Source organism: Macaca mulatta, chromosome 7 (genome assembly GCF_049350105.2).
Source record: "Macaca mulatta isolate MMU2019108-1 chromosome 7, T2T-MMU8v2.0, whole genome shotgun sequence".
NCBI classification, from domain to species: domain Eukaryota; kingdom Metazoa; phylum Chordata; class Mammalia; order Primates; family Cercopithecidae; genus Macaca; species Macaca mulatta.
Genome location: NC_133412.1, coordinates 8316305 through 8343428, shown reverse-complemented (window position 1 = coordinate 8343428; position 27124 = coordinate 8316305). Strand labels below are relative to the sequence as shown.

Genomic DNA, 27124 nt, shown 5'->3' with positions numbered 1-27124 from the left:
CCATTTTTACTCTAAGATTTTCTTTACTTGACGGTCCACTTTGTGCTGGGTGTGTAATACAGAATCATGATGAGTAAGAGAGACAGCCTGGAGCATCTTGGAGTCCATGTTGGGATGGACTCATGGAGTCCTACATTTTCCTACTCCAGGAAAGAGGTGCGGGTAGGGATAGAAAAAAAAAAAAAGTCAAGTAGACAAATAAAAATAATTAGGCCTGGGGCGGTGACTCACACCTGTAATCCCAGCACTTTGGGAGGCTTAGGCGGGTGGATCACCTGAGGTCGGGAGTTTGAGACTAACCTGACCAACATGGTGAAACCCTGTCTCCACTAAATATACAAAAATTAGCTGGGTGTGGTGACAAGCACCTGTAATCCCAGCTATGCAGGAGGCTGAGGCCGGAGAATCGCTTGAAGCTGGGAGGTGGAGGCTGCAGCAAGGTGAGATCACACCATTGCACTTCAGCCTGGGCGACAAGAGTGAAACTCCGTCTCAAAAATAATGATAATAATCCCAGCACTTTGGGAGGCCAAGGCGGGAGATCACGAGGTCAGGAGATCGAGACCATCCTGGCTAACACGGTAAAACCCCATCTCTACTAAAAATACAAAAAATTAGCCAAGTGTGGTGGCGGGCGCCTGTAGTCCCAGCTACTCCAGAGGTGGAGGCAGGAGAATGGCATGAACCCAGGAGGCAGAGCTTGCAGTAAGCCAAGATGGCGCCACTGCACTCCAGCCTGGGCAACAGAGCGAGACTCCCTCTCAATAATAATAATAATAATAATAATAGTAGTAGTAGTAGTAGTAGTAATGAATTATTTACAGGGAAAGTAAAAATTCTCTAGTGTTCAAGAGATTAAAATAAATTGTCTCAAGCAAAAGTCAAACTAGGATGATTTTTTTTATCATTCAACTTATTTAGAAGTTAGGTTTTTTTGTTCCTGTTGAATTGCTTTGTTCTGTTTTAGGTACTAAAAATAACCTTTCATTCTTTGGAGCTGATGGTATTTACTATGACAGGCAAACAATTGCCCTTCTCCCTACCACCATCTTTTCGTTGTTAATATTCCTGGTGTCCATAAATGTTCTTGCTTCTTTCTTTTTTTGTCTTTGCTTATTCAGTTACCTTCACCTAGAAATGTCATCTCCTTACGTCTGTCTATGCTTCTTAAGGACTTGCCCAAATGTCATCTCCTGCAAGCAACAGAAATCTCCGCTAGCTCACAACCACCCTTAACTTCTTCCTGGATTTACCTATTTAGGCATCAATTATTTACTTTTTACTATAATACATGATAATTTAGCTCTTATACCACCCACTTCCTCTTCCTCAAACATTATCTTTAGTCATACAAGTAATCTCTTATCATTAGGACTTTGTAGAGTAAAGCCAAGTTTTCTAGACTATTTAGGATAGGGTATTTCTTTTCTTGGCACTGTTTTTTGTTTTGCAGGTCTTCCTCATAGTAGTAATTTTTCATTTAAAAAATGCTGTTGTAGCCCTTTCTGTGAGATCTCCTTATCTTTTGAAGCCTTTGGCTCCTCTGTGCCCATCTTGGCAGGTTGTTCTTTCGGTTGGCTGTGCAGATGCCATCTTGAGGGTTTTCTCATCTGCTTTCCTACAGTAGCTACATTGTTTCCTGGATCCCATGTCATCGTTCTTGGCTTACCCTTTCTCATTTTACCTGACAATGTCCTCAAATAAAACCCTAAGAAAGCATGGAGTGGTATCTTTTCTGAGCTCTATCTTCAAAAAAAATATGACTCAGTGTTTGAGTTTTGGAGCCAGTCCGAGATAGGTTTGAATCTTGGTTCTCCTACTTATTAGCTGTATGCCCTTGGGATGATTCCCTAATTGCTCTATGCATGAATTTTCCATTTGCAAAATGGGGGATCCAGTAATAGCCGTAGTACCTATGTTTTTAGGGAGCTATGAGGATTAATTGAATTGGTACATGTAAGCCATTTAGAACACTGCCTGGTGCGTACCACATCCCCATCAGTATTCACGTCTCTCATATTCTACCCTCACGCTTGATTGATAGTTTGGTTGATTATGTATTTCTAGGTTGAGGATAATTTTACCTTAGAATTCCAAAGTCCGTGCTGTTGTCTTCTAACCAGTTGTGGTGGTGAAGCCTCATGCCATCCTGAGTTTCACTTCTTTATGCAGAACTTTCTCCCTGGAAGCTTTTAGGAGTTTGTCTTTTCCTTGGTGAGCTGAAATAGCACAACAGTGTACTTAGTGTGGGTCTTTTTTCATTCATTGCGCTGGGTACACCAAATGGATCGGCCTATGGATAGGCTCTTTCAAAGTTGAGTCTTGAATCTTGTCATATTTTTGTTGTTAACTTTCTCCTTTCCATTTTATTTGTTCATTTTGAAGTGTCTGTTAATTGGATTTTAGACCTCTTGCCTTGAGTCTTGTATCTCACGTTATTTCTAATTTTTTAAAAAATTTTAAGTTCCGGAATATTTTTCTTATCTTTCAACTTTGAGGAAATTTTATTTGGAGAGTCATAACTTTAAGTTTTGTTTTGGTTATTTATTGTTGCTTAACCAATTATCCCAAAACGTAATGGCATCAAACTACACATTTGTCTATCTGTCACTACTGTATGGGTTAACTGGGGCTAGCTGGACAGTTTTTCTGCTGGTCTCATTTGGCAGCTCTCACTGTGTGGTGAGACGGTGGCAGGGACTGGTCGTCTGGATGCTCAGCTGCAGTGGAATGTCTGAGACGGCTTCTTCACCCACGGGACTCTGCTGCCTTGGTGTTTCTTCCTGTGGCCTTTCTCTCCGCATAGCACATCATCCTCTCGGGCCTCTTCATGTGGCTTTTCTTTCTCCAAGAGGGTAGTCAATTCTTAGTTTTGGCTTCCAGAAGCACAGAAGTGGACCTGCCAGGCGTTCTTAAGGCTTAGACCTGGAACAGTTCCAGCGTCATTTCTACCACATGCTACAGGTTAAAGTGAGTCTTGGGGCCAACCCAGATTCACTGTGGAATGGACCTGTCCAAGGACGTGATGACGGGAGGTGTGGCTCATTGCGGACCAACTCCCAGGATGAACCCTGAGTTCTAAGAACTTTTTCTTCTCTGATTATTTCTTATTCATATTCTGTTTTGTTTTATACATGTAATATATTCACAAGTGTCTTTATGAAGTGATTTTGATATTCTTTGTCTTCTCCCTTGCATCTCTTTGTTCTTTAATACATTTTTTTCTTAGTTTATTTTGGTCTTATTTTTCTTTTTAAAGCCTTTCCTTAAATATCTCTTCTACATTGCTTATCACTTGTAGTCTTTTTTTCTTTTTTTTTTTTGAGACCAAGTTTCGCTCTTGCTGCCCAGGCTGGAGTACAATGATGAGATCTCGGCTGACCACAACCTCTGCCTCCCAGATTCAAGTGGTTCTCCTGCCTCAGCCTCCCAAGTAGCTGGGATTACAGGCATGCACTACCAGCTAATTTGTGTATTTTTAGTAGAGATGAGACTTCTCCATGTTGATGAGTCTGGTCTTGAATTCCCAACCTCTGGTGATCCACCCACCTCGCATCCCAAAGTGCTGGGATTACAGGTGTGAGCTACCGTGCCTGACCTGTAGTCTTTTTTTTTTTTTTTAATTCCTTTATTTGTTCATTCATATTTGAGAGAGGTGCTAAAAGACTGGGAGCCAGTGTGTGGTGGCTCACACCTATAATCTCAGAGCTGTGGGAGACCAAATTTGGAGGATCATTTGAGCCCAGGAGCTCAAGACTAGTTTGGGCAACATAGTGAGACCTTATCTTTACAAAAAATAAAAAAAAAAATAGTGAGGTGTGGTGACACCCTTCTGTAGTCCCAGCTACATGGGAGGCTGAGGCAGGAGGATTGCTTGAGCCCGGGAGGTTGAGGCTATAGTGAGCTGTGATCATGCCACTGCGTTCCTGCATTGCAGCCTAGGTGAAAGAGCAAGACCCTGTCTCAAAATAAATAAATAAATACAAATACAAATAAATAAAAATTGATTGGGAGTTCTTTGTGGCCAAGACTTGTCAACTGATAGCTTTTAGGGGAATGTAGGCTGATTCCTAATTGTTATCCTCCACCCCTCTATCTTATCTCCTGGTGCAATCATAAATGATGGCTGGAACTACTCCATTCCTCTGGATGTAAAATCTACATTCTCTTGTCTGAGGTAGGTATATTTGCTTGGGTTCTGCTTAAGGAGATGGGGGCAACAGTGTGTTTCAGGGCCTGTAACATGTGTTCTCTATACAGGCTTTTGGTTAATCTCTGTTTTCAGTCTTGCCTATCAGTCCCACTCTCGGGGGTACCTCGTATCTGAGTCTAAAACCTTTCCAGGTTGCTGTGGGACAAATTAGCTTCCTTGTTCTCAGTATCCCCCTGACCTCCACCTTTGTTAGCTTTGCTCCATTAATTAACCATTTTCCATTTACTATCGTTGTCTAACGGAGATGAATTCTCTTCTATTGGTAACCCCATTCCTTTTTGTAATTGTGTGTTTATACAATGTTTATTCTTCACTGTATTTCTATTGGAGCCTCAGGACAAAGAGCAGATGGTGAAAATATGTGTTTAGTGTTCAGTTTTCCTTCTGTAAGATATCTGCAAATTGGAATAGATCATGGACTTAATGCATATAGAGCTACTTTGTTTTTCATGGTTGTGCCTTCAATTCCATGTAGAAATATAATTTGTGACTTGCCTGATGAAATTTTCCTAATTTTGAGTCATCTTTACATTCCTATAATAAACACTGTTAGAATGGCTATGGTAATATTTTATTTTTACATTTTTACTTCTGTATTAAATAAGATTATAGTTCTGTTTGTTTCCTTTAAGGCTGTTATTTCATTTCAGTGTCAAGGGTATGCAGGGCTGACTTGGGAAGCTTAACATCTTTTTTCTAAGATCTAGGATGTAGATCTAGTTTACAGAGTAATTTTCAACTGCAGGAGTATTTTACCTCCCATGGGACGTTTGGAAATATCTGGAGACATTTTTATGATCACAACTGGTCATGGTTGGGAGGTCTTATTGGCATTCTGTAGGTAGAGGGGATGTTTCTAAACATCCAGCAACACACCAGGAGAACCCTCCACAAAGAATTGTCTGGCCCAATATATCAATATTGCTGAGGCTAACAAATTCTGGTTTAAATAAATATCTAATTTGGAGGATGAGTCTTTGTCTTTTTTCCTTCTTCTGCATATTGGTCTCCAGATTTTCCACTTCCTCAGTTAGTTTTCATAACTGTAGATTCTTAAACAAATGAACACTTCCTCCATACCTCTAAGGTGTTGTAAAGATGTGTAGTTTTCACTTTTTGCATCATATTCACATGTGGCTATATGCTCTTTTCTCTTCAAGGTTTTCTTTATCTTGATTACTTATCAGAGGCTTCACTATTTTATTATCTTAGTCTTTTGAAAGAATCCTCATTTCGTATTTTTTTTAATCTTTTTTTTTTCTACTTTTTCCTTATGTCTTAATTATTTACCCTTTTTGTTTATTTTGCTTTTCCTAGTTTAGTAGATCAATGTAATTTAAATTACTTTTTAAACAAACATGTAAGGGTATACATTTTCTTTGAGTGCTGTTTGACTTTGTTCCACAAGTTTTAAAATTATTTTTTAATAGCTTGTATTTTCTAAATTATTTTATTGCTGCTTTTGTTCAAATTGCTCTATTAAGTTTTATTTATTTATTTATTTATTTATTTATTTATTTATTTATTGAGAAGGAGTCTCGCTCTGTAGCCCAGGCTGGAGTGCAGTGGCACGATCTTGGCTCACTGCAAGCTCCACCTCCCGGGTTCATGTCATTCTCCTGCCTCAGCCACCCAAGTAGCTGGGACTACAGGTGCTCACCACCATGTCTGGCTTTTCTTTTGTATTTTTAGTAGAGATGGAGTTTTACCGTGTTAGCCAGAATGGTCTCAATCTCCTGACCTCGTGATCCACTCATCTCGGGCTCTCAAAGTGCTGCAATTACAGGCATGAGCCATTGCATCCAGCCCAAAACTTTGTGTTTTTACAGATATTAGACATGTTTCTTGTTTAAGAAAAAAAAATCTTAACAAAAACGTAGAAGAATAAGAGAAACATTTTTCCAAAAAAGAGAAATCATTGTGATTATTTTGTCTTATTGGAATATTGGATAATATAGTCTGCTTCATTAATCATCAAGCATGCTATGGATTTTCCATTTTTATAGAATTTGTATCTCAGTTAAGGTAACACTGGTAATTTTTGTACTGTATTTGAAGATGAAAAATATAGGCCAAAATCATAGACCTTGCATAGAAGCTGGATAATGAAGACAGTTCTGGAGGAAAACATAGATACACACACATGGACACACATATATATAAAGTATGCACACATTTTATTTTTAAAGTTTTAAGGCTTTTAAAGCAAAAGCCAGCCCCTCCCCTCTCCCAGAGTGGATGGCCTCTCCTCTCTCTTAGAGTGGGTTGGGACAGCGGTTGCATGGGGACCTTTCCTTGTGAGCCACAGGTCCCTCTGGACACACTGCTGTTTGGCCACGCCCCCTTTCCCTTTCATCTTTCTCATTGACCAATGGGCTTGGAGCATTAAGGCCACGCCCCTATTCAGCATTCTACTGGGGCCCTGGTTACGCCTCCTCTAGCTCAGTCGCACAGCAACCTGGTCAGTGACTGGAGGTGTTGATCAGTGCTCACTAGGATTTTGCTGATGTGGCCCCAAACCCGCCTCCCTCCCCACCCTGCGGTGGCAGAAGAAACTCAACAGAGCAAATTGGCTGCAGCCAAGAAAAAGGTAAAAACGCACTGCGTCATGGCCTCCCAACCCAGCCACAGATCCCCTCTGATAACAAGACTTCTGCCAGAGTTGATACCTCTCCTGAGGCACACCAGACTGGGCCCCCCAACCCCGGTACCTCTGGGCTACTCCCACCAAAGTTTTGTCAGTCAGCCCCACCCCTTCAGCAAGCAGCCCAGTCCCTGCCCACACTAATCACCCCAGGTTGACTTTGGGCAGGTGACTCCTGGGGCTCCCCACTCCATTACTGGGCCCTCATCTCCTGCCACCCCAAGCTTGATCTCCCTGGGCTCTTTGGGCTCTCATCTCAAAGGACCTGGGTTCCCCAGCCCCAGGCCCCTCCCTTGTCAGTCATCCCTGGGTGACTTTGGGCTGGTGACTCCTGGGACTCCCTGCTGCAGACTCTGCCCTCCCCTCCTACTGCCTCAAGGTCGACCTCCCTGGGCTGTTTGCACTGGAGTCTCCAAGGACCTGGGTCCCAACCCTGTGTTTCCCTCCCCCATCATGAAGCAGCAACAGACATCATGCGGATGTGGTCCCTCCCCCGAACCAGGAGGAGTGGAATGTAGTGATGTCACAGTCCACCTAGTAACTGTCATTACTGGAAGACTGGCCTTTGATCTTATGATTAAAGTCCCCTGAGCGTTCTCAACCCATTTCTGGTTCCTCTGGTCACAGCACACATTTCCAGCTGGAAGGGAAATGGAGACTATGGGACCTAGGAGCAAGAGGTTTCAGGCTGCCTCACTCCCTTAACATAGACATTGACAGGGGGAAAGCCGAAAGGGAGCTAGAGGTGAGTGGAGGGTGTGAAGTTTTCTCCTGTCCTCCGGGGAATGTTTCTTTCCTTCTCTTCCAGCACTTGCTTGGCTTTTCTCCCAAAGGTTCAAATCCAGACACTGAACATGCAGAAAGGGAAACTAAGTACGGACCTGTATCGCACGAAACGCTCGCTCAGATGCTTTGAAGGTGGGAATCTGGGCGCCCTGTCATCCTTCAGCCTGGCACTTTGACAGGTCTTTAGGGGAGTCCTTTGGGCCCCATCCGAACTCTCTCATTACAGAGGAGTCCAAGGATCTGGCCGACCGCCTGCAATGTTCATCGCAGCGTAAAGGAGAGTTAGAGCAGGTTCTCTCTGCTGTCACCGCCACACAGAAGAAGAAGGAGGACAGAGTGAGTCTGACCACCCGCCCTGTGCCCTGGGAGCCCGGCTTCGCAGATGGAGGAGTGAGCCTAAGGGTCCCTTCTTCAGGATGGAGTGGCCTGCCCAGGAGGCAGCATGGCTATTTCTTGCTGTTTTTGTGTCTGGTTGTTAGAGGCAGCCTGGGGCTGAGTCAGCTGCTGTGGGTGAGTTGGGGGGCGCGGTGGGGAGGGAGCACTGGACACAGAGCTTGGAGGCCAAGTGCCTGCCCTGCCCTTACCTGGCTGGGGTCTTGGCCAAGTCCTAGGTGGGGTGTTGGGTACTTGTTCTGTGAAGGTACAGAAGATTACCTTTAGTATGTTACCATTTCTGTAGAGAGAGGAAACCTGTGTGTGTGTGTGTGTGTGTGTGTGTGTGTGTACATACTATGATAATATACATAAAACATGTCTGCAAGGGTTCATAATAAACTCAGGAGAGAGCCATAGGTGGCTGGGAGATACTTCCCTTCTGTACCTTCTGAGTTTTGGACTATGCGAACGTATCATCCTTTCAAAAACTGAACGAAAGATTAATTTTCCCCTTCCTATCTGTACCCCCATCCCCAGCAAGAAAATGGGCTTAGAGAATCAGATAGACCTGGGTGTTCAAATCCCAGCTCTGCCTAAGTGGTGTTAGGCAAGCATTTAACCTCAAATACTCCATGTTTTTTCATCGACACAATAGAGGTCATCATAGTAACTGTCTCCTATGGTGGTTGTGAAAATAAATGGGATTGCTAGCATGGTGCCTGGTGAAACACTCCATAAAGTTTCAGACAGTGGTAGTAATAACAGTAATAACAATAGCAATATTATCTGATCTCTCTGGGCCTCTGTTAGCCAGCTGTAAATTCCATCTCATTCCCTGTCCCTTCCAACTTTACTGAGTTCTTTTAGAAACCAGACCATGGGCTTGGAAGTGCGTTGATCTTTACTGACTGAGTTGTATACTGAGTCTAGCCGTAGCTCTTTTAAGGGGCACTGTGTGGAATGGCCTGGGCTTCCCAGATTGAAACTTCTCACTCTTCACCATCCAGTCCTCGAGCCGCAGTAAAGCACGTATGGAGTGGCAGTTAGAGCGGTCCATACAGGAGAAGGCACGGCTGAAAGCTCAGCTGACACAGGTGGGGTTTTGCAGAGGGAGGGATATGGAAGGAAGATGACCCCAGGTGGCCAGGAGCAGGTGAGGACCAGTGACAGCCCTTCCTAACTTCTGTGCCCATTCTTGCAGATGAAGGAGTCACTAAAACAAGCCCATCTAGAGAGAGATGAATATGCTCAACATCTAAAAGGAGAGAGGGCCCAGTGGCAGCAAAGGATGAGGAAAATGTCACAGGAGGTGAGGTCTGACCCTTCAGCTCCCCCATCTTAGATGGGTCACTGGATCTTTCTAAGCATCTGTAACATGGGAACAGTACAGCAAGAGGTGGTCATGGGTCTGGGCTTTGTGGAGGTGGGGACAGAGAGGGAGATGGCAGCCACCAGTCACCAGCCCCTCTCTCCAGGGCCCTTTCCCCCTGTGCTTTGGGCAGGTTTGCACCTTGAAGAAGGAGAAGAAGGATGATATGCGTCGGGTGAAGAAGTTGGAGAGGAGCTTGTCCAAACTCAAGAACCGGATGGGTAAGATGGGGCTGGTGTGACCTGGGAGCAGGCCTGGCATCAGAGGGCTGTGGGGGGCTTAGAATGCCCCAGGGAGGTGGGTGGATGGAAGAGCTTTGAGGCAGAAGGAAAGAGGTCTGTGCCAGGAGACGGCAAGTCTTGTCATCTGTGTGAGCCTCAGTGTCCCCATCAGCACAGAGGGCCCATTGTCAGCCACCCACAGTGCTCTGTATGTGAAAGTGGTTGGAAGATTGGCTACCATCTGGGTGCGAGGAATCATTAGCAGTGAGGCCAAGTTTGGGGAGGCTGAGAGGAGCTGTGCACCAAGAGGAGGGGTTTTTGTTTGTTTGTTTATTTGTTTTGTTTTGTTTTGTTTGAGAATCCAGAGGCCCTTATTGTCTGCTTCCTTTCTCAGCTGAACCCCAGCCCCCGGAGCGCCCAGCAGTGCCCCCTGAGGAGGAGCTGCAGCACCTGAGGAAGGAACTAGAGAGGGTGTCAGCAGAGCTCCAGGCCCACGTGGAAAACCATCAACACGTAAGTCTCCTGAACCAGTCACAAAAGGAGAGGCTTCGGGAGCAGGAAGAGAGATTTCAGCAGCTGGCCGAGCCACAGAGCGGCGTCGAGGAGCTGGTGTGTTGCCCCACCTGCGGAGCCTGCCCTCCTCCCTAGCCCTCCAGGCCTTTGTTTCCCCACCTGTAAAATGGGGCAGTGTAGCCCTCACGTGAAATGTTACTTTTAAAGGCACCTGTGAGCCAGAGCCCTGCTCTGGTGGCTGTGGGAGAGAGGGGATGATTTTTCTAACCTGCCTCCACCCTTCCCGGTGCCGTGGGAGGCAGACACCGAGTTCTGGGGTCTCCAGCTGCAGTGGGTGGCAGCTGATTGCTTCTCTCTGTCCAGAACAACGAGAACAAGAGCGCACTGCAGTTGGAGCAGCAAGTGGAGGAGCTACAGGAGAAGCTGGACGAGGTGAAGGAGACGGTAACCTCTGCCCCATCCAAGAAGGGCAGGGAGGCAGGCACCAAACTCTGGGGAGGGGAGGTGCCAGGCCAGAGGCAGCTCCAGCCTGGGGGCAGGTGACCCCAGCACACTCCAGGGCAGTCCTGTGATTGTTTGTTGCTTCCTATCCTCTGACTTTTAGAGGTGGGTAGCCCTGGGCTCCTCCCAGGTCTGGACATCATCATCCCAGCTAGAGGCATAGAGCCCCCCAATCATAGGGGAACAGACAGTGGGATAAGAGGCTCCTTATGCCAGGGGCAGTGGCTCATGCCTATAATCCCAGTACGTTGGGAGGCTGAGGCAGGAGAATCACTTGATGTCAGGAGTTTGCGATCAGCCTGGCCAACATGGTAAAACCTCATCTCCACTAATATTATATATATATATATATATATAAAGCCGGGCATGGTGGCGCATGCCTGTAATCCCACCTACTCAGGAGTCTGAGGCATGAGAATCGCTTGAGCCCAGGAGGTAGAGGTTGCAGTGAGCTGAGATTGCACCACTGCACTCCAGCCTGGGCTACAGTGACACTCTGTTTCAAAACAAAGCAAAAAGCCTCCTTAGATTAAAACTGGCTTCCAGCCTCAGTTCCACTGGTCACCGTTCAAGTACTTTGCATCTCTAAGTCTCTGTTTTGTTGTTGTTGTTGTTGTTGTTGTTGAGACAGAGTCTCGCTCTGTCGCCCAGGCTGGAGTGCAGTGACACGATCTCCGCTCACTGCAAGCTCCACCTCACTGGTTCACGCCATTCTCCTGCCTCAGCCTCCCAAGTAGCTGGGACTACAGGCGCCCACCACCATACCCGGCTAATTTTTTGTATGTTTTAGTAGAGACAGGGTTTCACTGTGTTAGCCAGGATGGTCTCGATCTCCTGACCTCGTGATCTACCCGCCTCGGCCTCCCAAAGTGCTGGGATTACAGGTGTGAGCCACCACACCTGGCTCTCTCTATTTCTTTAACTTCAAAAGGAAGTTAGCATTGTCCTTACAGAGGTGCTGAGGATTAAATGAGATAATACATGGAAAGCATTAGGCCTGTACCACACTTAGCAGATGGTGGCTGGCTCTCACTGCTTTTCCACCAGTCTGTGGCCTACAGTTTAAATGGTGAGAAGAGGGTATGAGATTTGAGGCTGGGGAAGGAGGCATGGGGTTCTAGGAAAGGGAGACAGTCACTTAGGCCTGGAGCAAGGGGCCTGGGGCCTGGGCAGGTGACAGAGCCCCACAGTGCCCTCACTACCCTATTAATGGGCCCAGAATCTGGAAGCCAGCCGCCACGTGCCGTCATGCCCCGGGTCTTCCTGCAGGTGGAGCTGAAGAGCCAAGACGCTCAGAGTCTGCAGCAGCAGCCAGACCATTACCTGGGTCACCTGCAGCAGTCCGTGGCCACCTATCAGCAGCAGGTGGCCGCCTATCAGCAGCTGACCTCTGAGAAGGAGGCGCTGCACAGGCAGTTACTGCAGCAGACCCAGCTAATGAACCAGCTGCAGCAGCAGGAAGCTTGGGGCAAAGCGGTGGCCGAGATGGCCCGCCAAAAGTTACAGGAGACCCAGGGGAGGGAGCGGCTGAGGACGGGACCATGAGGGGGACGACCTGGCAAACTCCGTGCCTTCTCACTCTTTCCTGAACCCTTAGGAGCACCTGGAGGCTGCCAGCCAGCAGAAGCAGCAGCTAACGGCCCAGCTGCGCCTCACGGCTCTCCCTGGGGAAGGTACCGGAGACCACTCAGAGGAAGAGGACAGAGCCCCAGGAGGAAGGGGGGACTGTTAGCAGCACAGGATTGAGGAGTTGGAAGAGACCTTTAGAACAGCTGGTCATTATGCTGACCGGGTGCCTGCACTAAATTCGGCATCAATATGGCGACCTCCTGGGAGCGGGGGGGCCACCAAGTTGCCTAAGGATGGCTGAACTGGCCCAGGTCAGAAACGGAGCAGGTCAGAACTCCTGCACTGACCAGTAGTGGGACTGGGCCTGGCGGTATAGCAAGATCTTGGTTCTTAAAAGAAAAAATAAAGAACAGCAGCTCATTCCTCTCTGGGGAGGGGCTGGCTCAGGGTTACATAGTGAGGGTGGAGGCAGAGGTGGGCCCACAGTACCTCCATTGTTGGGTTGTCTGAGGAGCCCTCTGGCCACTCCCCACAGGAGATGGAGGACATCTGGACAGTGAGGAGGAGGAGGGACCTCGGCCCATGCCGAGCGTCCCAGAGGACCAGGAGAGCTGGGAGGCCATGGTGAGCCTGACTCCCCCCGCACCGATTTTCCACCTTCCTCTGTGGTCCCAGCCCCAGGGACTGGGGGCGAGTCTGTGATCGGGGAGCCCCAGCGGGGCCTGCGGGAAGTCATGGAGAAGCTGGAGGTGAGTGAGTGCTGGCATGGGCCAAGAAGGGCAGGGGTGGGGCAGGTCACTGCCGAGATGTGACCCCATTATTTTGGCTCCAGAGCGGCCTTATGGACCTCCTGGAGGAGAAGGCGGACCTGAGGGAGCGTGTGGAGAAACTAGAAGTTCAGTTCATCCAGTACTGGAGGGAGAGATGCCATCAGTGAGTGGGAGGTCAGGGCATGGCAGGGGGAGCTGCAGGGCCCTCAGAGGGGCCCCAGCGTCTGAGCCCTGTCCTCCTGCAGGAAAATTCGTCACCTTATAAATGAGCCAGTGGGCAGTGCCAAAGATGTGGCACGGGGAGGACATCATCAGGCTGGCCCAGCACAGGGAGGAGATGAAGGTAGCGTGTGCAACATCTCTGCGGGGGTGGGGTGGGGTGGGCGTGAGGGTGGGCGCCGGCAGCGGTGTGATGGCTGAGCACCCCTCCCTCCAGGTGAAGCTGCTGGAGCTTCAGGAGATGGTGTTACGGCTTGTGCTGACCACATCAACGAGCACAGCAAACTCCTGACTTCTTCCCAGAACCCAGCTGATGAGCCCGGTCCAGGAGCCCCACCCCCCCAGGAGCTTGGGGCTGCCCACAAGCATGGCGGTGAATAGAGCCCTCATGCAGGGCGGGCAGGCAGGAGCAGGGGGTGCTGGCGCTGCACTCAGATCCCCGCCTCCCTCTCTCCAAAGATCTTTGTGAGCTGAGCCTCAGCGTCAGCGCCGAGACTGGGCAAGGAGAAGCCACGGAGGGGTCTCCCCACGACAACCCCACTGCACAGCCCATCGCGCAGGAGCACCAGGAGCACCAGGAGCACCAGGAGCACCCAGGCTTGGGCAGCAATCGCTGCGTGCCGTTCTTTTGCTGGGCTTGGCTGCGGAGAAGAAGGAGATAAACATCACCATCATCAAAGAGCTGGTCAAGACATTTTAAAACAAGAAACAAAGCTATGGGGTGAATCTCCTACACAATTCATTTCCTTCCTTTGAATGTTAGAGCCACGCTTGATTATTTTTGTTTCCAATTTATAGTTTATTTGTAAAAAGTTGTAAGAGAGTGGGTCTCTGTGGCCTTCACTGAGGTTCACTCTGGCATCCTTTAGCATTTTTCTGTTTTAATTTCATAATTGTAGGTCATTAGCATGTATATCAAGTTTGCCGTTATGTGGTGGGAGTTCAAACACACAAAGACCCACTGTTTGCACAAAACTATTCTCGCTGGTTTGGAATAGGCTGCCATGCTTTTTTAATGTTATTACAGCATGTATGTTCATTACAGAATTCAGATAAAATTTGCTTATGTTCTGCTATTATGTTTGATTTAATCTTAATCATAGTGAGCCTTTCATTAGCTCAATATGCGGCTTGCCCTCAAGTGTGCACTGTTGATTACTTTGTACTATATGCCAGCGTGAGTAGTGACATTAGAGTTGTTTAAAGTCTGAGAACTGGAAACAGCCTTTCCCCCATTTTCTGTGTACTGGTGATGGGAGTAATAACGTTTTGGGGAAGCTTTTTAAATCTCACAGAAGAGGACAGTGGCCTGCTCCGGCAGGAATGTGCGGGATACAGTGTGTTTCATTTGTTCCGGTGCCAAGAACGAGCGCTGTACTATGGCAGTTCCCTTAGGATTCATGTGTGCTCTGGGCTCATGAAGATATTGCATCAGGAGCTGCAGCAGTTGTACTCTTTATCCGTCACCTAAAAAGGGATTATTTCTGAGGAATGAAAGGCTCCCATCGTTGACTGTGGATGTGGAAAACCTTTCCTAGCTTAGAGCATTGGTATCTGTAATACATTTGAAAATCAGAGTTCATGTTACCTGTTTTAATCACATGACTACATGTCCCAGTTCACAAAAGGGCACTGGTTAGCATTCTTCTTAATGTATTTAGTAAAAAGCATGAGAAGTCCTTTAAGAGTTTAAATGTCCCTGGAACAGGCATAGAGGCTCTAGTCCAGAATGAATTAGAGTGAAGGAAAGCCATGTGACACCTGGCATTCCTCTCTGTTCATGGAGCTTCTTTGAGGCTTGAAGATTGATTTTACCATCTAGACCTCTCTGGCTAATACCTATTCTTCAACCACCTTAGTTACTCTGACATAGGAATTTACTTCTTTCCTTGAAAACACTTAAAAAAATAATAACAAACATTATTATAAACTAATATATGAGAGTACTTAGTTGAAACAAAAAGGAGTTTTAGGAGACAGTATTATACTATCTTTGAAAATCAAGGAGAAGTTTATGCAACTTAAAATGTTTACAAGCTGCAGTGCAATCTACTGTTCGTGAATGTCAATGTATTATCAGGAAACGTGTCTATACAATCACAGAGTAGTATATTTCCTCACAAACTTCTTTATGAAGAGTGAAATATGTTTTTATACCTCTCGGTTTCAGTTAGGGGCATATTTTGTGCAATATTTATGTGATTGTGCCTATGCATGAGGAATGAATGAATTTCAGTCACACATTGTCTAAATAATAACTTGATGATGCTTGGGAAAGAATCAACAGTTAAAACTTCATGAGGTTCTAATGTCTGTGTCCAAAACACATCACAGTATTAGGACGTAGGGAGATACGTACGTGTGCTCCCTGGGGTGGGGATTTCTAGTTACTAGACCATCTCCATTTTTAGCATTTGGCATCCTCATGATACTTTTATAAATATGACGTTAACAGAAGAGCAACAATATGATTTTACCGATGGAATAACGGATTTCCTGCATTCACTGAAAGACTAAATATTGGGTCCTTGTGACTTCAACTGACTCTTCCAAATTGTATGAATGTATCAATGTATCAGATAAACCCAGTTTCAGAATGATAAAGAAAAAATATTAGACCAAATAATGCAGCTAATTAACAGTGGTACGATTTTTAGCCTGTGTTTTAAAATGGACTTAAAGTCCTGTTCTGCCTTTTATTTTCTGAACTTGCCACTTTGCATTCTTTGAGTTCAAAGACAGTTGCTACCATCTGTACCTAATCTGACAATAATGTGTTCCTCAGCTGCCTATGGATTAAATCACATACTGGCATATTTAAGCTGAATGTCAGTCTGGAAAATAAATTTACTATATTAATTGAAATACCACTCTTTGTTTAGGTATTTGTCATATATTTAAGAAAAAATTACAAAGAATGGAAATCGTATGACAATAACGTAAGTCTTTCTTCAAAGTGCATGCAGACTTTTGCGATACCTCATTCAGCCAAGTATTTGTGCTCTTCCTCATTCAGTATAACGCAACTTTCAACTTGCTTAGGAGGCAACGTTGGAAGGTTAGAGTTCACCAGAAACATGGAATTTTACAATGTGAGTTCAACTGAATAAATTTGAATTTCTGTAGGAAGAATCAAAACACCTAAAGACCGCAATATATAATAATTGTTTTTAAAGTATTTATTAAACCTGATAGATTTTCCAGAAATGAAAAAAAATCAGCTCTAAAACCAAAGCAGATTTTTAGAAAATTGAAAATGTTAATCAGCCCTATCCATAATGAAATTTCTCTAAAACTTTATCTTAAAGAGTCATTTTAAAATAATATAACTATTAAAAAATGTAACTGCTAGCTTAATGTTCTGAAATAAGTTTAAACATTTAAAAATATGAATACTGTTGCTAATATAAAGATGGTGGGAAGGAAAAGTAGAGAAAGAAATGCCAATTCCAGTCCAAAGTTTTATTTGCCAAGCTTTCTTAGAATGAATTTTACCGATTTATGAATTCTTGTAAACAGAATGTATAATGGAAATACTGAAAGACTTTTGCCTAAAGTGGCATCATGGACTGCTGGTGTGATGCTACTGTAATGTAATAAATTCTTAAATTGTTGCAAAGTGCTGTTTTTTGCCTTAAAATTTTATTTTGCGTGTCTCGAAAACTATAATATTAAAGGTATTGAAAGTGTGCAAATGTTGGGCATGCCTGGCATGAGATAATCTGTTTCATTTTTACAAAATTGTAATATATGCAAGTGTAATATATGCAACAAAATAAGTTATGGGATTAAAAAATTATGGGGTGAAAAACTTACGGCAAAAAAACTTGTGACAAAAAAGTAGAAAAACGTTTTATGAAAAGTTACCAAAAATAGTTATGAAAAATAAATTATGGGATAAAAAAGTCATGAGATAAAAATAAAAATTAAAAACCGGCCCCTGTCAGCAAAGCCTGGAGAAATGGGGCTGGAGTCTCCACCGCCACCATGTCCCTGCCACTCCTTCCCAGTCACCCCTTTACAATTAGGGTAGCAAGACAAGACCTCTGTCTAATGGGGAAAGACAAACAGACCCTTTGCCACCTTGACCAGGGCTGAGTCTTTAAATTTCCAGATGACGATGATTGTTATTTAAGAGCCACAGGCTGGTGGAGTTGGTTTGTTTGGAGGCCTGATGGCCTTTCTCTCACCATAGCAACTTTTCCCTCAGCAGGGCTCCCAGCTTCTTATTCAGAGAGGTAACTGAGGCAGGACAGTGGGGCTAACTGTGGACCAGGTGAGGGTACGGCCTGCTGGGGTGGCCCCCTTCCCTGGTGTACATACTGTGTCTGTGTAACGTTTTGTATATTCCAGAGGGTAGGGCTATCCCTGTATCGGACCTAGCGGTGGTTGGAGCTGGCACATGGGCAGGAGGTTCTAATAATTATTTGTGGTTGGAAACTTATTTATTGCTAGCATAGGACAGAGGAAGGAGGCGGGGATGGGGTCGTGGCTCCCTGGTGATGCGACTCCTGTTTATTTTGCTTTTTATTTTGGAATAAACGGATTTAGCCATACTCCTCGGCCTGGTGTGTTCCCGTTTCCCTCACTGGGTCCTGGAGTTTCTGCCACCGAACGAGGAGCCCCAGAGTGTCTTGAGCATGTCCAGCTAGGCTGTTGGGGACCTTCCAGGCCTGTTACCTGTATGCTGCCTGGTGGCACCTGGGGGATTCCACAGGGACTGCCATGGCGCCTACTGGGCGCAGTCCGGCCCTGACAGCCAACAGGCTCAGAAGCCTGATTTAGAGGTGGCCGGGAAGACAGGTACCAGCACCTAAGGCCACTGACTTCCACCCAGCCCAGGCGTCTTCCATTCCGTCCCCGTGCCTCCCTCTCCCGTCTGCACCTGGTGGCCTCTTCTGTCTGTCCCTCCAGAGCGCCGGCTGCCCCGCAGGCTCCCTCCAGGCTGCGTTCATGGCCCTGCCCCCTGGTGGCCAGAGCCGGCTTCACAGGATAAGAGCCAGGGAAGCTCCAGGGGCTTTCCAGGAAAAGTGAACCTTGGAAAGGGTATGGCCTTTTCACCGCTCCCGACAGCACCCTAGAAATGGCTTGGCCTTTCCCCTCCCCTGAGCTCCACAGAGAACACAGCCAGCAGAGGACACATTTCCCCGCCATCCAGAAATGGGTGTGATTCTCAGCCGAGGGACAGCAGGACTGGTAGAGACTGTCAGGCCACACCGCTGCCTGCACAGCACTCCCATGCTTGGTGGGGGCGGGAGGGATGGCGGGGGCTGTCCGTAGGCCGGGCAGGACAGGGAGGCTCACTGGAGGTGCTGCACTTTGGAGGGGCGATGTCAGGGGACAGCTTTCTCTTGTTGGGACACAGGACTCCAGAAGGACAGCACGGTGACTGATTCCCAGTGCTAGAGGCGAGGCGGTCGGCCACATGTAGGAGAGTGTGTGTGTGTGTGTATATGTATGTATGTGTATATATGTATGTGTATATATGTATGTGTATATATGTATGTGTGTATATGTATGTATGTGTATATATGTATGTGTGTATATGTATGTGTATATATGTATGTGTGTATATGTATGTGTATATATGTATGTGTGTATATGTATGTGTATATATGTATGTGTATATATGTATGTGTATATGTATGTGTGTATATGTATGTGTATATGTATGTGTGTATATGTATGTGTATATATGTATGTGTATATATGTACATGCATGTATTTATAGATATTTCTAGAACAGGGCAGGGGCATACCACAGAGGGGGGCACACGTTTTCAGCCACAGTCACACCTGGAGGTGTCAGCTCACCACTACAGCAGACCAAGTCAGAGATGAAGGGGGCTGGCTTTGGGGCCGGGGGAGCCACTGTCAAATCACAGAACAGCCGCCCAGGCAGGCCTGGAAAGGGAGGTCTCCGAGAAGAGGACAGATCTGTTTAGAGGTCAAAGCGGGGCCAGGATGGACTTGCTGGACCCGATCGGCTGGCAGCTGGAGAGAAAGCAGAGAGAAAACAGGAGAGAGAAAAGTGAGCAGAGAGCTGGTGAGGCAAGTGCAGAGCACAGGTGTGCCACCGCAGCTGTGGGAGGGCCGGGGAGGGGAGGGCGCAGGTGAGGGTGTGGCAAGGTTCCTGGAAAATCGGGGCTGGAAGGGAAAGGGGAGGAAGATGGAGGGAGGAGCCGGAGCTTCACAGGTAGTGCCTGGGGGCTGTGGCCACCCTCCCCACCCCACACACGCTGGCCTCGTCCACGGCACCCAGGCAGTGCACCCACTGTTCAGACCAATGCTCACCCCCTCGGGCTTCCCTCTTCTCTGGTCACTCGGTCTTCCAACCCCTGGTCTGGGGTCACCTCTTGCCTTGGGGAGCCCAACGTAACAGCCACCAGGCCTGATAGAGAAGGAACACTGCTTGAACCAGGATGATGAAGCTAAAAGGGATGGATGTCTGGAGTGATCACTGGAGAACCCTCTGGGTGGTCGGAACGCCCAGGATCCTCTGAAGGGACCCTGGGGGAGGCAGGGAGGGCAGGCAGCCGGATGCCACTGGCTATAGACTTGTAAGTCTAAGAGGGAAGCCTCAGCTTGTTGGGGGTTGCAGGTCGCATAGATGAGGCTGGGCCCTTCCTGCTGGGAAAAGTAGAAGAGGGAGAGTCCATGGCAGGGGAGGTGGGTGGGCTCAGCCAGGCCAGCAGGCACTGTGGTCCCCCTTGTCTGAATAGCAGAGGCGACCTCAAGGAGCAACAGGCCAAGGTGCATGAGCCTGCTGGCCTGAGATAGTGCTTCAGCGGGGACCAGGGACCCTGCCTTCAGTCACATGCTGGCAGCTATGATGGGACCTGGGAGGGAGGGAAGGGGCTGTGTGTCCCCGCCTGGCCTGTGAGGTGTGTTGTGGGTTGACTGTGTGTTTGGGACTCTTGAGGTTTTATCCTGGATCACCACTGGGTTGCCGACAGATAGAGGAGGTGGGACCCTGACTCTCACCCTGCTCTGCAGTGGCTTTGGCTCTCAGCACTCCCAGGCTGGGAGCTGGATACTCTGCCCTGGCAGCATGACTCAGACTGCACAACAGGCACAGTGTGCCCAGGATGACATTCCTAGGCCTCTGGCCGCCTCAGAGTGCAGCCCCACACACAACCCCCTCCAAGCTCTAAGCCCTTACACCATAAACCATGAGCTTTCTGATGGTTCCAGAGAGCACCCACGTCTGCCAGCTTGGGCACGGAGCCCGTTCCAAGAGCCCCAGGCTCAGCCATGGCAGCTGGGGGGTTTTGGGGCCGTGGGGGCCAGCCATGGTACCTGGGTCCGGCAAAGATGCTCTGCACCTGCAGCCAGGAGTTGTCCACGAGCCCCTGTGGAAGTGCTGACGGTGGTTGTGTTGATGTCGTGGATGATGCTGAGTGCCTCCTTCAGCAGGTGGTGCATACGCAGCATCTCGTCGCGCCGCTGTGTCTGCTCTGCCGACTCCTCCATCAGCGTGTTCTGGTCCCCACGTGAGTACAGGTCGGGCAGCAGCTCTGAGAAGATGAACTCCTTGGTCTGAGAGTGGGCAAAGAGGGAAGGAGGTTGGGACCTGATGCCTGCGCTGCCCTGGCCTCCTGCCGGGCCCTTCTGGGACTGTGTGCTGGATTTGGAGCCCTGAGTATGGCTTCTACACAGCTTCTACACCGCTTAGACTCAAAGATCTGCCTCCCCACCGCCCTTTTCTCACTCAGATAGGGACACTGAGGTCCAGAGGAAAAGTCACCTGTCCAAGGTCACAGGTCTGGGAGGGGACCCAGGACCTATCATGCCACCAGCACACCTGTCTACTTAGTTTTTTAAATAAATGTTTTTTGGAGATAGGATCTCGCTCTGTCGCTAGGCTGGAGTACAGTGGGCAAGATCACCGCTCACTGCAGCCTCAGCCTCTTGGGCTCAAAGTGATCCTCCAATGTCAGCCTGTCGAGTAGCTAGGACTATAGGCACGTGCCACCACCAAGCCCAGCTATTTTAAAAATTTTTGTGTAGAGACCAGGTCTCACTACATTACCCAGGCTGGTCTCAAACTCCTGAGCTCAAACTATCCTCTCTCCTGGGCCTCCCAAAGTGCTGGGATTACAGTCATGGGCCACTGCGCTCAGTCCCACCTTATATTTCTATGAGACAGCTCAGGTCTGGACAATGCCTCCCTCCTTGGACCTGGTCCCATAGGGCTGGTCGGCATCTCCCCCAGGCCATCATGGCCACCTGCATCCCTAGTGCTACAGGAGCCCCCACCCCCATGAGGCGGTGCATGCACGTTGTTGATCATGACGTGCATGATGGTCTTGGGCATGACACCAACCATGAGTTCCCACACGGTCTTGCTGACAATGGCCATGTAGGAGTCCTCCAGGTACTGGGTGGTTTCCATTTGCAGCTCCAGCTGTGGGTCCATGGAGTGCATGAAGCTGTCGGAGCCATTCTCCTCAGCCTTGCTGTCCTGTCAAGGAGAACACAAAGGCATCAGGGTGGCCAGGTCATGCAGCCAGGCTCCAGGAATCCCCAGGATCTCAGCCCCTCCAAGGGTACCTGGAACATTGAGGCTTAGAGAGAAGCAACTGGCCTGAACACACACCCAGCTACCTACACACTCTAGATGGTTTCAGGTCTCTGCCTCTCAGGACCCCAGACTCCCCTGATTCACTCTCCTCTTAGTTCTGACTCTAGTACTCAGAATTTGCCTCAAGTTACCAATCCAGAAATTGGAAAAGAACAGCTCCAGGTCCCTTGCTTGAAGACCTGGCCAGAGCTTGTGCCAGGCTGCAGACATCTGGCAGGAGGCAAGAAAAGGGCATACTCACTTTCCCCTTGTCTTGGGAGGCCCATGCACCAACATTGCCACCGCCGCTGCCACCAGGGAACACGGCAAAGTAGACACACACAGAGAGGAAAACGGGAAGGGTCGAGTGAACCTGGGACACTGTACCCCGACTTTAACGTGTTGTTGAATTCAATTAGCTAATATTTTGTTGAGGATTTTTGCATCAATATTCATCAGTGATGTTGGCCTGTAGTTTTCTTTTTTGGTTTGCATCTTTGGTTTTGGTATCACGGTAATGCTAGCCTTGCAGAATGAGTTTGGAAGTATTCCCTCCTTCTCTATTTTTGGAATCATTTGGGTAAGGTTGGTATTAGTTCTTCTTTAAATATTTGCTAGAATTCAGCAGTGAATCATCAGGTCCCAGGGTTTTCTTTGCTGGGAGACTTTTTATTACCACTTCAATCCCATTATTTGTTATTGGCCTGTTCAGGTTTTGGATCTTATCATGGTTCAATCTTGGTAGGCTGGATGTGTCTGGAAATTTATCCATTTTTAGTAGGTTTTCCTATTTCTTTGCGTATAGTTGCTGACCACTAGTGATCCTTTGAGGGCTTATTTTTGTTTGTTTGAGATAGAGTCTTGCTCTGTCACCCAGGCTGGAGTGCAGTGGGGCAATCTCAGCTCACTGCAAGCTCTGCCTCCCGGGTTCATGCCATTCTCCTGCCTCAGCCTCCCGAGTAGCTGGGACTACAGGCGCCCACCACCATGCCTGGCTAATTTTTTGTATTTTTAGTAGAGATGGGGTTTCACCATGTTAGCCAGGATGGTCTCGATCTCCTTACCTCGTGATCCGCCTGCCTCGGCCTCCCAAAGTGCTGGGATTATAGGTGTGAGCCACCGTGCCTGGCCAGTTTTTCTTTTAAATAGATTTGAGACAGACACTATGAGAGTATATAAGCGATGCATTATAGGACACTAAGTAGTATCCTATGAAATGGCAAAAACCGCAATCACTTTTGCACCAACCTAATAGAAACTTACCAGTGCACTTGCTTCTTTTTCTACCTGCTCTTTAGGGCTTTCAATGTCAACCTACCGTGGCATAGACTTTAATCCTCTGGGTACTCTTTTGTTGTTCTTTCCTGTATATGCTGTGGAATTGAGATACACTGGTTCATGAGAGAGAGATTTTGTGTTGCCACAGGTAGGACACGCTCAAAAAATACTTGGGTCATTTGTTGACGCAAGTCATCTATTTGCCACAGTTTTGTAGCACTGATCTTGCATACATTTCATGTATCTTCCATAAATTCCACATCAGCTGCTTATAGAATACTCAGAGAGAAATTCAACACTAAGGAATAAGAGTGTTGGGTAGGGATGAGTTTTGGAGAGTCACAAATCTTGTAATGTCTAAGATTTGTAATGTCTCCCCGCTGAGAATTAGTTGTGGCTTCCTTGGAGGTGATATTGCCTCTGTTGAGAATAAGTGGCCTACTGTGATCAGACCACTACACTCTAGCCTGGGCCACAGAGCGAGACCCTGTCTCAAAAAAAAAAAAAAAAAAAAGAGAGAGAGAGATCGAGAGAAGAGAGAATGCATGGCCTAGATGACTCCTAAGGTTCTTCCCACCCAGTTCCTGTTTTCCTGTTCTAGGCAGAGCAGTAAAGTGAGAAAGACACGATGTGGGAGTTTAGTCCGGCATTTCACTGCCACTTACCCTGAGAAACGCTTCCATATTTAATCTCTCTGAACGTATTTACTCATCTTTAAAGGGGAATGATTGTTAACATCTTTTTCTCAGGGAAACTATGTCAAGGAGATAATATATTTAAAAATCTTTTTAACTGCAAACACTGTTTCACTCAGTGTTATAATGTGACTGATCTCATTGTAGTGAGCAGTTGGCTAACTGCTAATTGTGCCTTTTAGAATGTAGGGAAGATAACAAGATTTTTAGCATATTATATATGTAGCTGGTTCTGGAACCATAAACATACTCTTTTTTTTTTTTAAACGGAACTATGAGTCACATAAAATTTACTCTTTTAAAGTTGTATAATCCAGTGGCTTTTGGTATATTCAGAATTGTGCATCTACTACCACCATTTCATTTTAGAATCTTTTCATCACCCCCAAAAGAAACCCTGTACCCATTAGCAGTCAGTCTCCCTTCTCCCAGCCCCTGGCAACTACTAATCTACTTTCTACAGAAAGTCCGTACAGATTTGTGTATTGTGGGCATTCCGTATAAATGGACTCGTGCAATATCCTGCCTTCTTTCATTCAGCATAGTGTTTTCAAGGTTCATCTAGGTTGGAGCGTGTATCAGTACTTCATCCCTTGTTTTGACTAAATAATATTTCATTGTATGACTATATCCCATTTTGTTTATCCATCTGTTGGTGAACATTTGGGTTTCTACCTTTTGGCTCTTATAAATAATGTTGATTTGAACGTCTGTGTACAAGTTTGAATACCCGTTTTCAAGAGTATATAATTGCTAGGTCATATGGTAACTCTATGTTTAACATTTTGAGGAATTGCCGGACTGTTTAACAAGGTGTATGTACTATTTTACACCAGCCATATATGAGGGTTCCCATATCAGCACATCCTTGACAACACTTGTTACTGTCTTTTTTATTATAGCCATCCTAGTGGCTGTGATGTGGTATCTCGTTGTGGTTTTGATTTGTGTTTCTCTGATGAATAATGATGGTGAACATGTTTCCGTCTGCTTATTGGCCATTTGCATATATCTTCTTAGGAGTGGCTACCCATTTACAGTACAGAAAATGCTTCAGAAGCAACTCTAGTCATGCCTTAGAGATGGAGCTTTATTAAACATTCAGATCTGTAGGCCTATGAGGTGCTGGGTTCTCCTGAACTCCTCATACAGATTGCACTGAGTTTAGTGAACCTTTTCTGGAGCATTCCTGAGTTCAGTTAGAGGGAAGGGTTTTGGCTGTGATTGGTTCGTTATGTTCTTTCTAAATGGAAATGGAATTGAAGTGTCTCCACTATCCATTTACTGGAAGAGTCACGAGGGACATGATTAGATGATCCCTTGGAGCCTACGGCTTAGGTCAGTGGTTCTCTACTTAGGCTGCACATTGGAATCACCTGAGAGGTAAAAACAAAAACCAGGACACCTTATGCCTGCCTCTCATCTCCAGCAATTCTAATGCGATTGGTCAGGACTGTGGCTTGGGCAGCCTGTGTCTCATCTCCAGCACTTCTGATGTGATTGGTCGGGGCTGTGTCCTGGGCAGCCTGCCTCTCATCTCCAGCAATTCTGATGCGATTGGTCGGGGCTGTGGCCTGGGCAGCCTGTGTCTCATCTCCAGCAATTCTGATGTGATTGGTCAGGGCTGTGGCCTGGGTAGCCTGCATCTCATCTCCAGCAATTCTGATGTGATTGGTCGGGGCTGTGGCCTGGGCAGCCTGCCTCTCATCTCCAGCAATTCTGAGGTGATTGGTCAGTGCTGTGGACTGGGTAGCCTGGGTTGTGTTTTAATGGTACCAGGTGATTCTGATGTGCCGTCCAGGTTGAGAATCACTTTAGGCCCTTTCCAGCTCTTTAAACACATGAATTTATCTAGGAAGGTATGAAAGTGTAAGTTTCTTGAGACTGCCTTTAATATCTATAAAGGCTTCAAAGCAGCTTCTATAGCTTTTTTAAATGGCTGAATATTATTCAACAGGCAGCATTTGGGTTATAAAATTAGGTTTTGGTGGCCGGGTGTGGTAGCTCACACCTGTAATCCCAGCACTTTGGGAGGCCAAGGCAGGCAGATCACGAGGTCAGGAGATGGAGACCATCCTGGCCAATATGGTGAAAACCCATGTCTACTAAAAATACAAAAAATTAGCCAGGCACGGTGGCGGGCACCTGTAGTCTCAGCTACTCAGGAGGCCGAGGCAGGAGAATGGCTTGAACCCGGGAGCTAGAGTTTGTAGTGAGTCGAGATCGCCCCACTGCACTCCAGCCTGGGTGATAGGGCAAGTCTCTGTCTCCAAAAAAAAAAAAAAAAAAAAAATTAGCTTCTTGTAGAGTTGATACCACCTGCAGCTTTTGCTCTCAAAAATAAATATGGTTCTTTTGGCACACTCATGGTTTTAGCCTAAAGTTCCTCTTTGTAAGCCAGTTATTAAGTTGTGATGCAGCCAGGGCGAAGTGGCACACACCTGTAGTCCCAGCTACTCGAAAGGCTGAGGTGGGGGGATCGCTAGAGCCCAAGAAGTCAAGGCTGCAGTGAGCTGTGATTACACCACTGCATGGCAGCCTGGGCCACAGAGCGAGACTCGACTCTTTAAAAACAGAGAATGCTGTGACGAAAGGTGATGTTCGCCTCTCCCACACTTTTTTACAGTTTAGGGATTGTATTTCCAAGGCTTCTGGACTGAGAACCCTTATCTTTACATCTTTGCTCATTGACACTGTATCCCCATTCATCCTCCTGATTAGCTCCCCTTCGATGGACACATGGGTAGTCACGGTGCAGGTCTCTGAACTGTCCTTCAGGCTCCAGGTGATCAACCAAGGCCCTTGTCTGCAGTGTCAACTCATTGCTGCCCCTTCCTAGTAATCCCCACAATTTAGCTCTCCATCTCATAGACTGTCCTTGGGTGTGTTAACAGTGACCATGGCACACTCAGCATGGATGAAATGAAACGGTGTTTAGAAACATTAATCTTCTCTTTTGTAATGCCCTGTAGTCTCTCTGCATATGTCACATTTTGTAATTAACAGCTTGCTGGTGAAAAGGACCCCACGAGGTATTGGCTATAGGCCAGACTGTAAGAGAATTACTTTTTTTTGTCAATCATTTAACCATCTTTAAGCTGCAAGAGTTTTATGTGAAATGGCTTATAATTGCTTAGAGAATATTTGTAGAGAGGCGCATTTGCCAGTATTAGATTTAAAAGTGATGTTTTCTGTATCTAAATGATGAATTATGATTCTTTTCAGTTGTTGGATTTGAAATTCCAGACAACTGGAATTGACTCTAATGAAGACTTCAGGGATTTGAATGTAAGTAACTGCTTATTTTTCCTCACTCATTTTAAAAAACCCGCATAAAAATTTAGGAAAGAGAATTGTTTTCTCCTTCCAGCACCTCGTAATTTGAACAGACTGATGGTTCCCATTAGT

General features: G+C 46.8%; 3 protein-coding genes, 1 long non-coding RNA gene and 1 pseudogene across 4 annotated transcripts; 3 read left to right on the top strand and 2 right to left on the bottom strand.

Moving 5' to 3' along the window:
- Positions 1–7476: 7476 nt before the first annotated feature.
- LOC144329831 (uncharacterized) lies at positions 7477–7978 on the top strand. Its single transcript, XR_013395480.1, has 3 exons — positions 7477–7602; positions 7691–7775; positions 7870–7978. It is a non-coding gene; the product is annotated as an uncharacterized LOC144329831 (long non-coding RNA).
- Positions 7979–8054: 76 nt separating this feature from the next.
- LOC144329758 (uncharacterized) lies at positions 8055–9021 on the bottom strand (annotated as a pseudogene).
- Positions 9022–9031: 10 nt separating this feature from the next.
- On the top strand, positions 9032–16794 carry LOC720574 (golgin subfamily A member 8B-like). Its single transcript, XM_077939031.1, has 10 exons — positions 9032–9112; positions 9220–9327; positions 9521–9608; positions 10003–10217; positions 10485–10585; positions 12847–12889; positions 13024–13124; positions 13207–13304; positions 13398–13553; positions 13640–16794. Exons 1-10 carry the CDS (start codon positions 9050–9052, stop codon positions 13840–13842), a joined length of 1176 nt encoding a protein of 391 aa, XP_077795157.1. The 5' UTR covers positions 9032–9049; the 3' UTR covers positions 13843–16794.
- On the top strand, positions 11832–12354 carry LOC144329685 (golgin subfamily A member 2-like). The gene is made up of 2 exons (XM_077938654.1): positions 11832–12135; positions 12218–12354. The coding sequence occupies exons 1-2, from the start codon at positions 11832–11834 to the stop codon at positions 12352–12354; spliced, it is 441 nt and encodes a 146-aa protein (XP_077794780.1).
- Positions 16795–19032: 2238 nt separating the features above from the next.
- LOC114679350 (putative GED domain-containing protein DNM1P34) lies at positions 19033–22266 on the bottom strand. The gene is made up of 4 exons (XM_028850670.2): positions 22006–22266; positions 21507–21644; positions 20480–20719; positions 19033–19571 (listed from the first exon to the last, which is right to left on the bottom strand). Exons 2-4 carry the CDS (start codon positions 21606–21608, stop codon positions 19530–19532), a joined length of 384 nt encoding a protein of 127 aa, XP_028706503.2. The 5' UTR covers positions 21609–21644; positions 22006–22266; the 3' UTR covers positions 19033–19529.
- Positions 22267–27124: the final 4858 nt, after the last annotated feature.

What these genes read in the sequence shown, in the direction of transcription:
- LOC720574 (XM_077939031.1), top strand. Translation starts at nt 9,050, where the DNA reads ATGGAGTGGCAGTTAGAGCGGTCCATACAGGAGAAGGCACGGCTGAAA. An exon ending in CAAACTCAAGAACCGGATGG is followed by an intron (nt 9,609 to 10,002) that starts GTAAGATGGGGC and finishes TTCCTTTCTCAG; the next exon opens with CTGAACCCCAGCCCCCGGAG. An exon ending in AGCACAGGGAGGAGATGAAG is followed by an intron (nt 13,305 to 13,397) that starts GTAGCGTGTGCA and finishes CCCTCCCTCCAG; the next exon opens with GTGAAGCTGCTGGAGCTTCA.
- LOC144329685 (XM_077938654.1), top strand. Translation starts at nt 11,832, where the DNA reads ATGGGCCCAGAATCTGGAAGCCAGCCGCCACGTGCCGTCATGCCCCGG. An exon ending in CCAAAAGTTACAGGAGACCC is followed by an intron (nt 12,136 to 12,217) that starts AGGGGAGGGAGC and finishes TCCTGAACCCTT; the next exon opens with AGGAGCACCTGGAGGCTGCC.
- LOC114679350 (XM_028850670.2), bottom strand. Translation starts at nt 21,608, where the DNA reads ATGCACTCCATGGACCCACAGCTGGAGCTGCAAATGGAAACCACCCAG. An exon ending in AGACCGTGTGGGAACTCATG is followed by an intron (nt 20,720 to 21,506) that starts GTTGGTGTCATG and finishes GCCCACTCTCAG; the next exon opens with ACCAAGGAGTTCATCTTCTC. An exon ending in AGCATCTTTGCCGGACCCAG is followed by an intron (nt 19,572 to 20,479) that starts GTACCATGGCTG and finishes CTTCTCTATCAG; the next exon opens with GCCTGGTGGCTGTTACGTTG.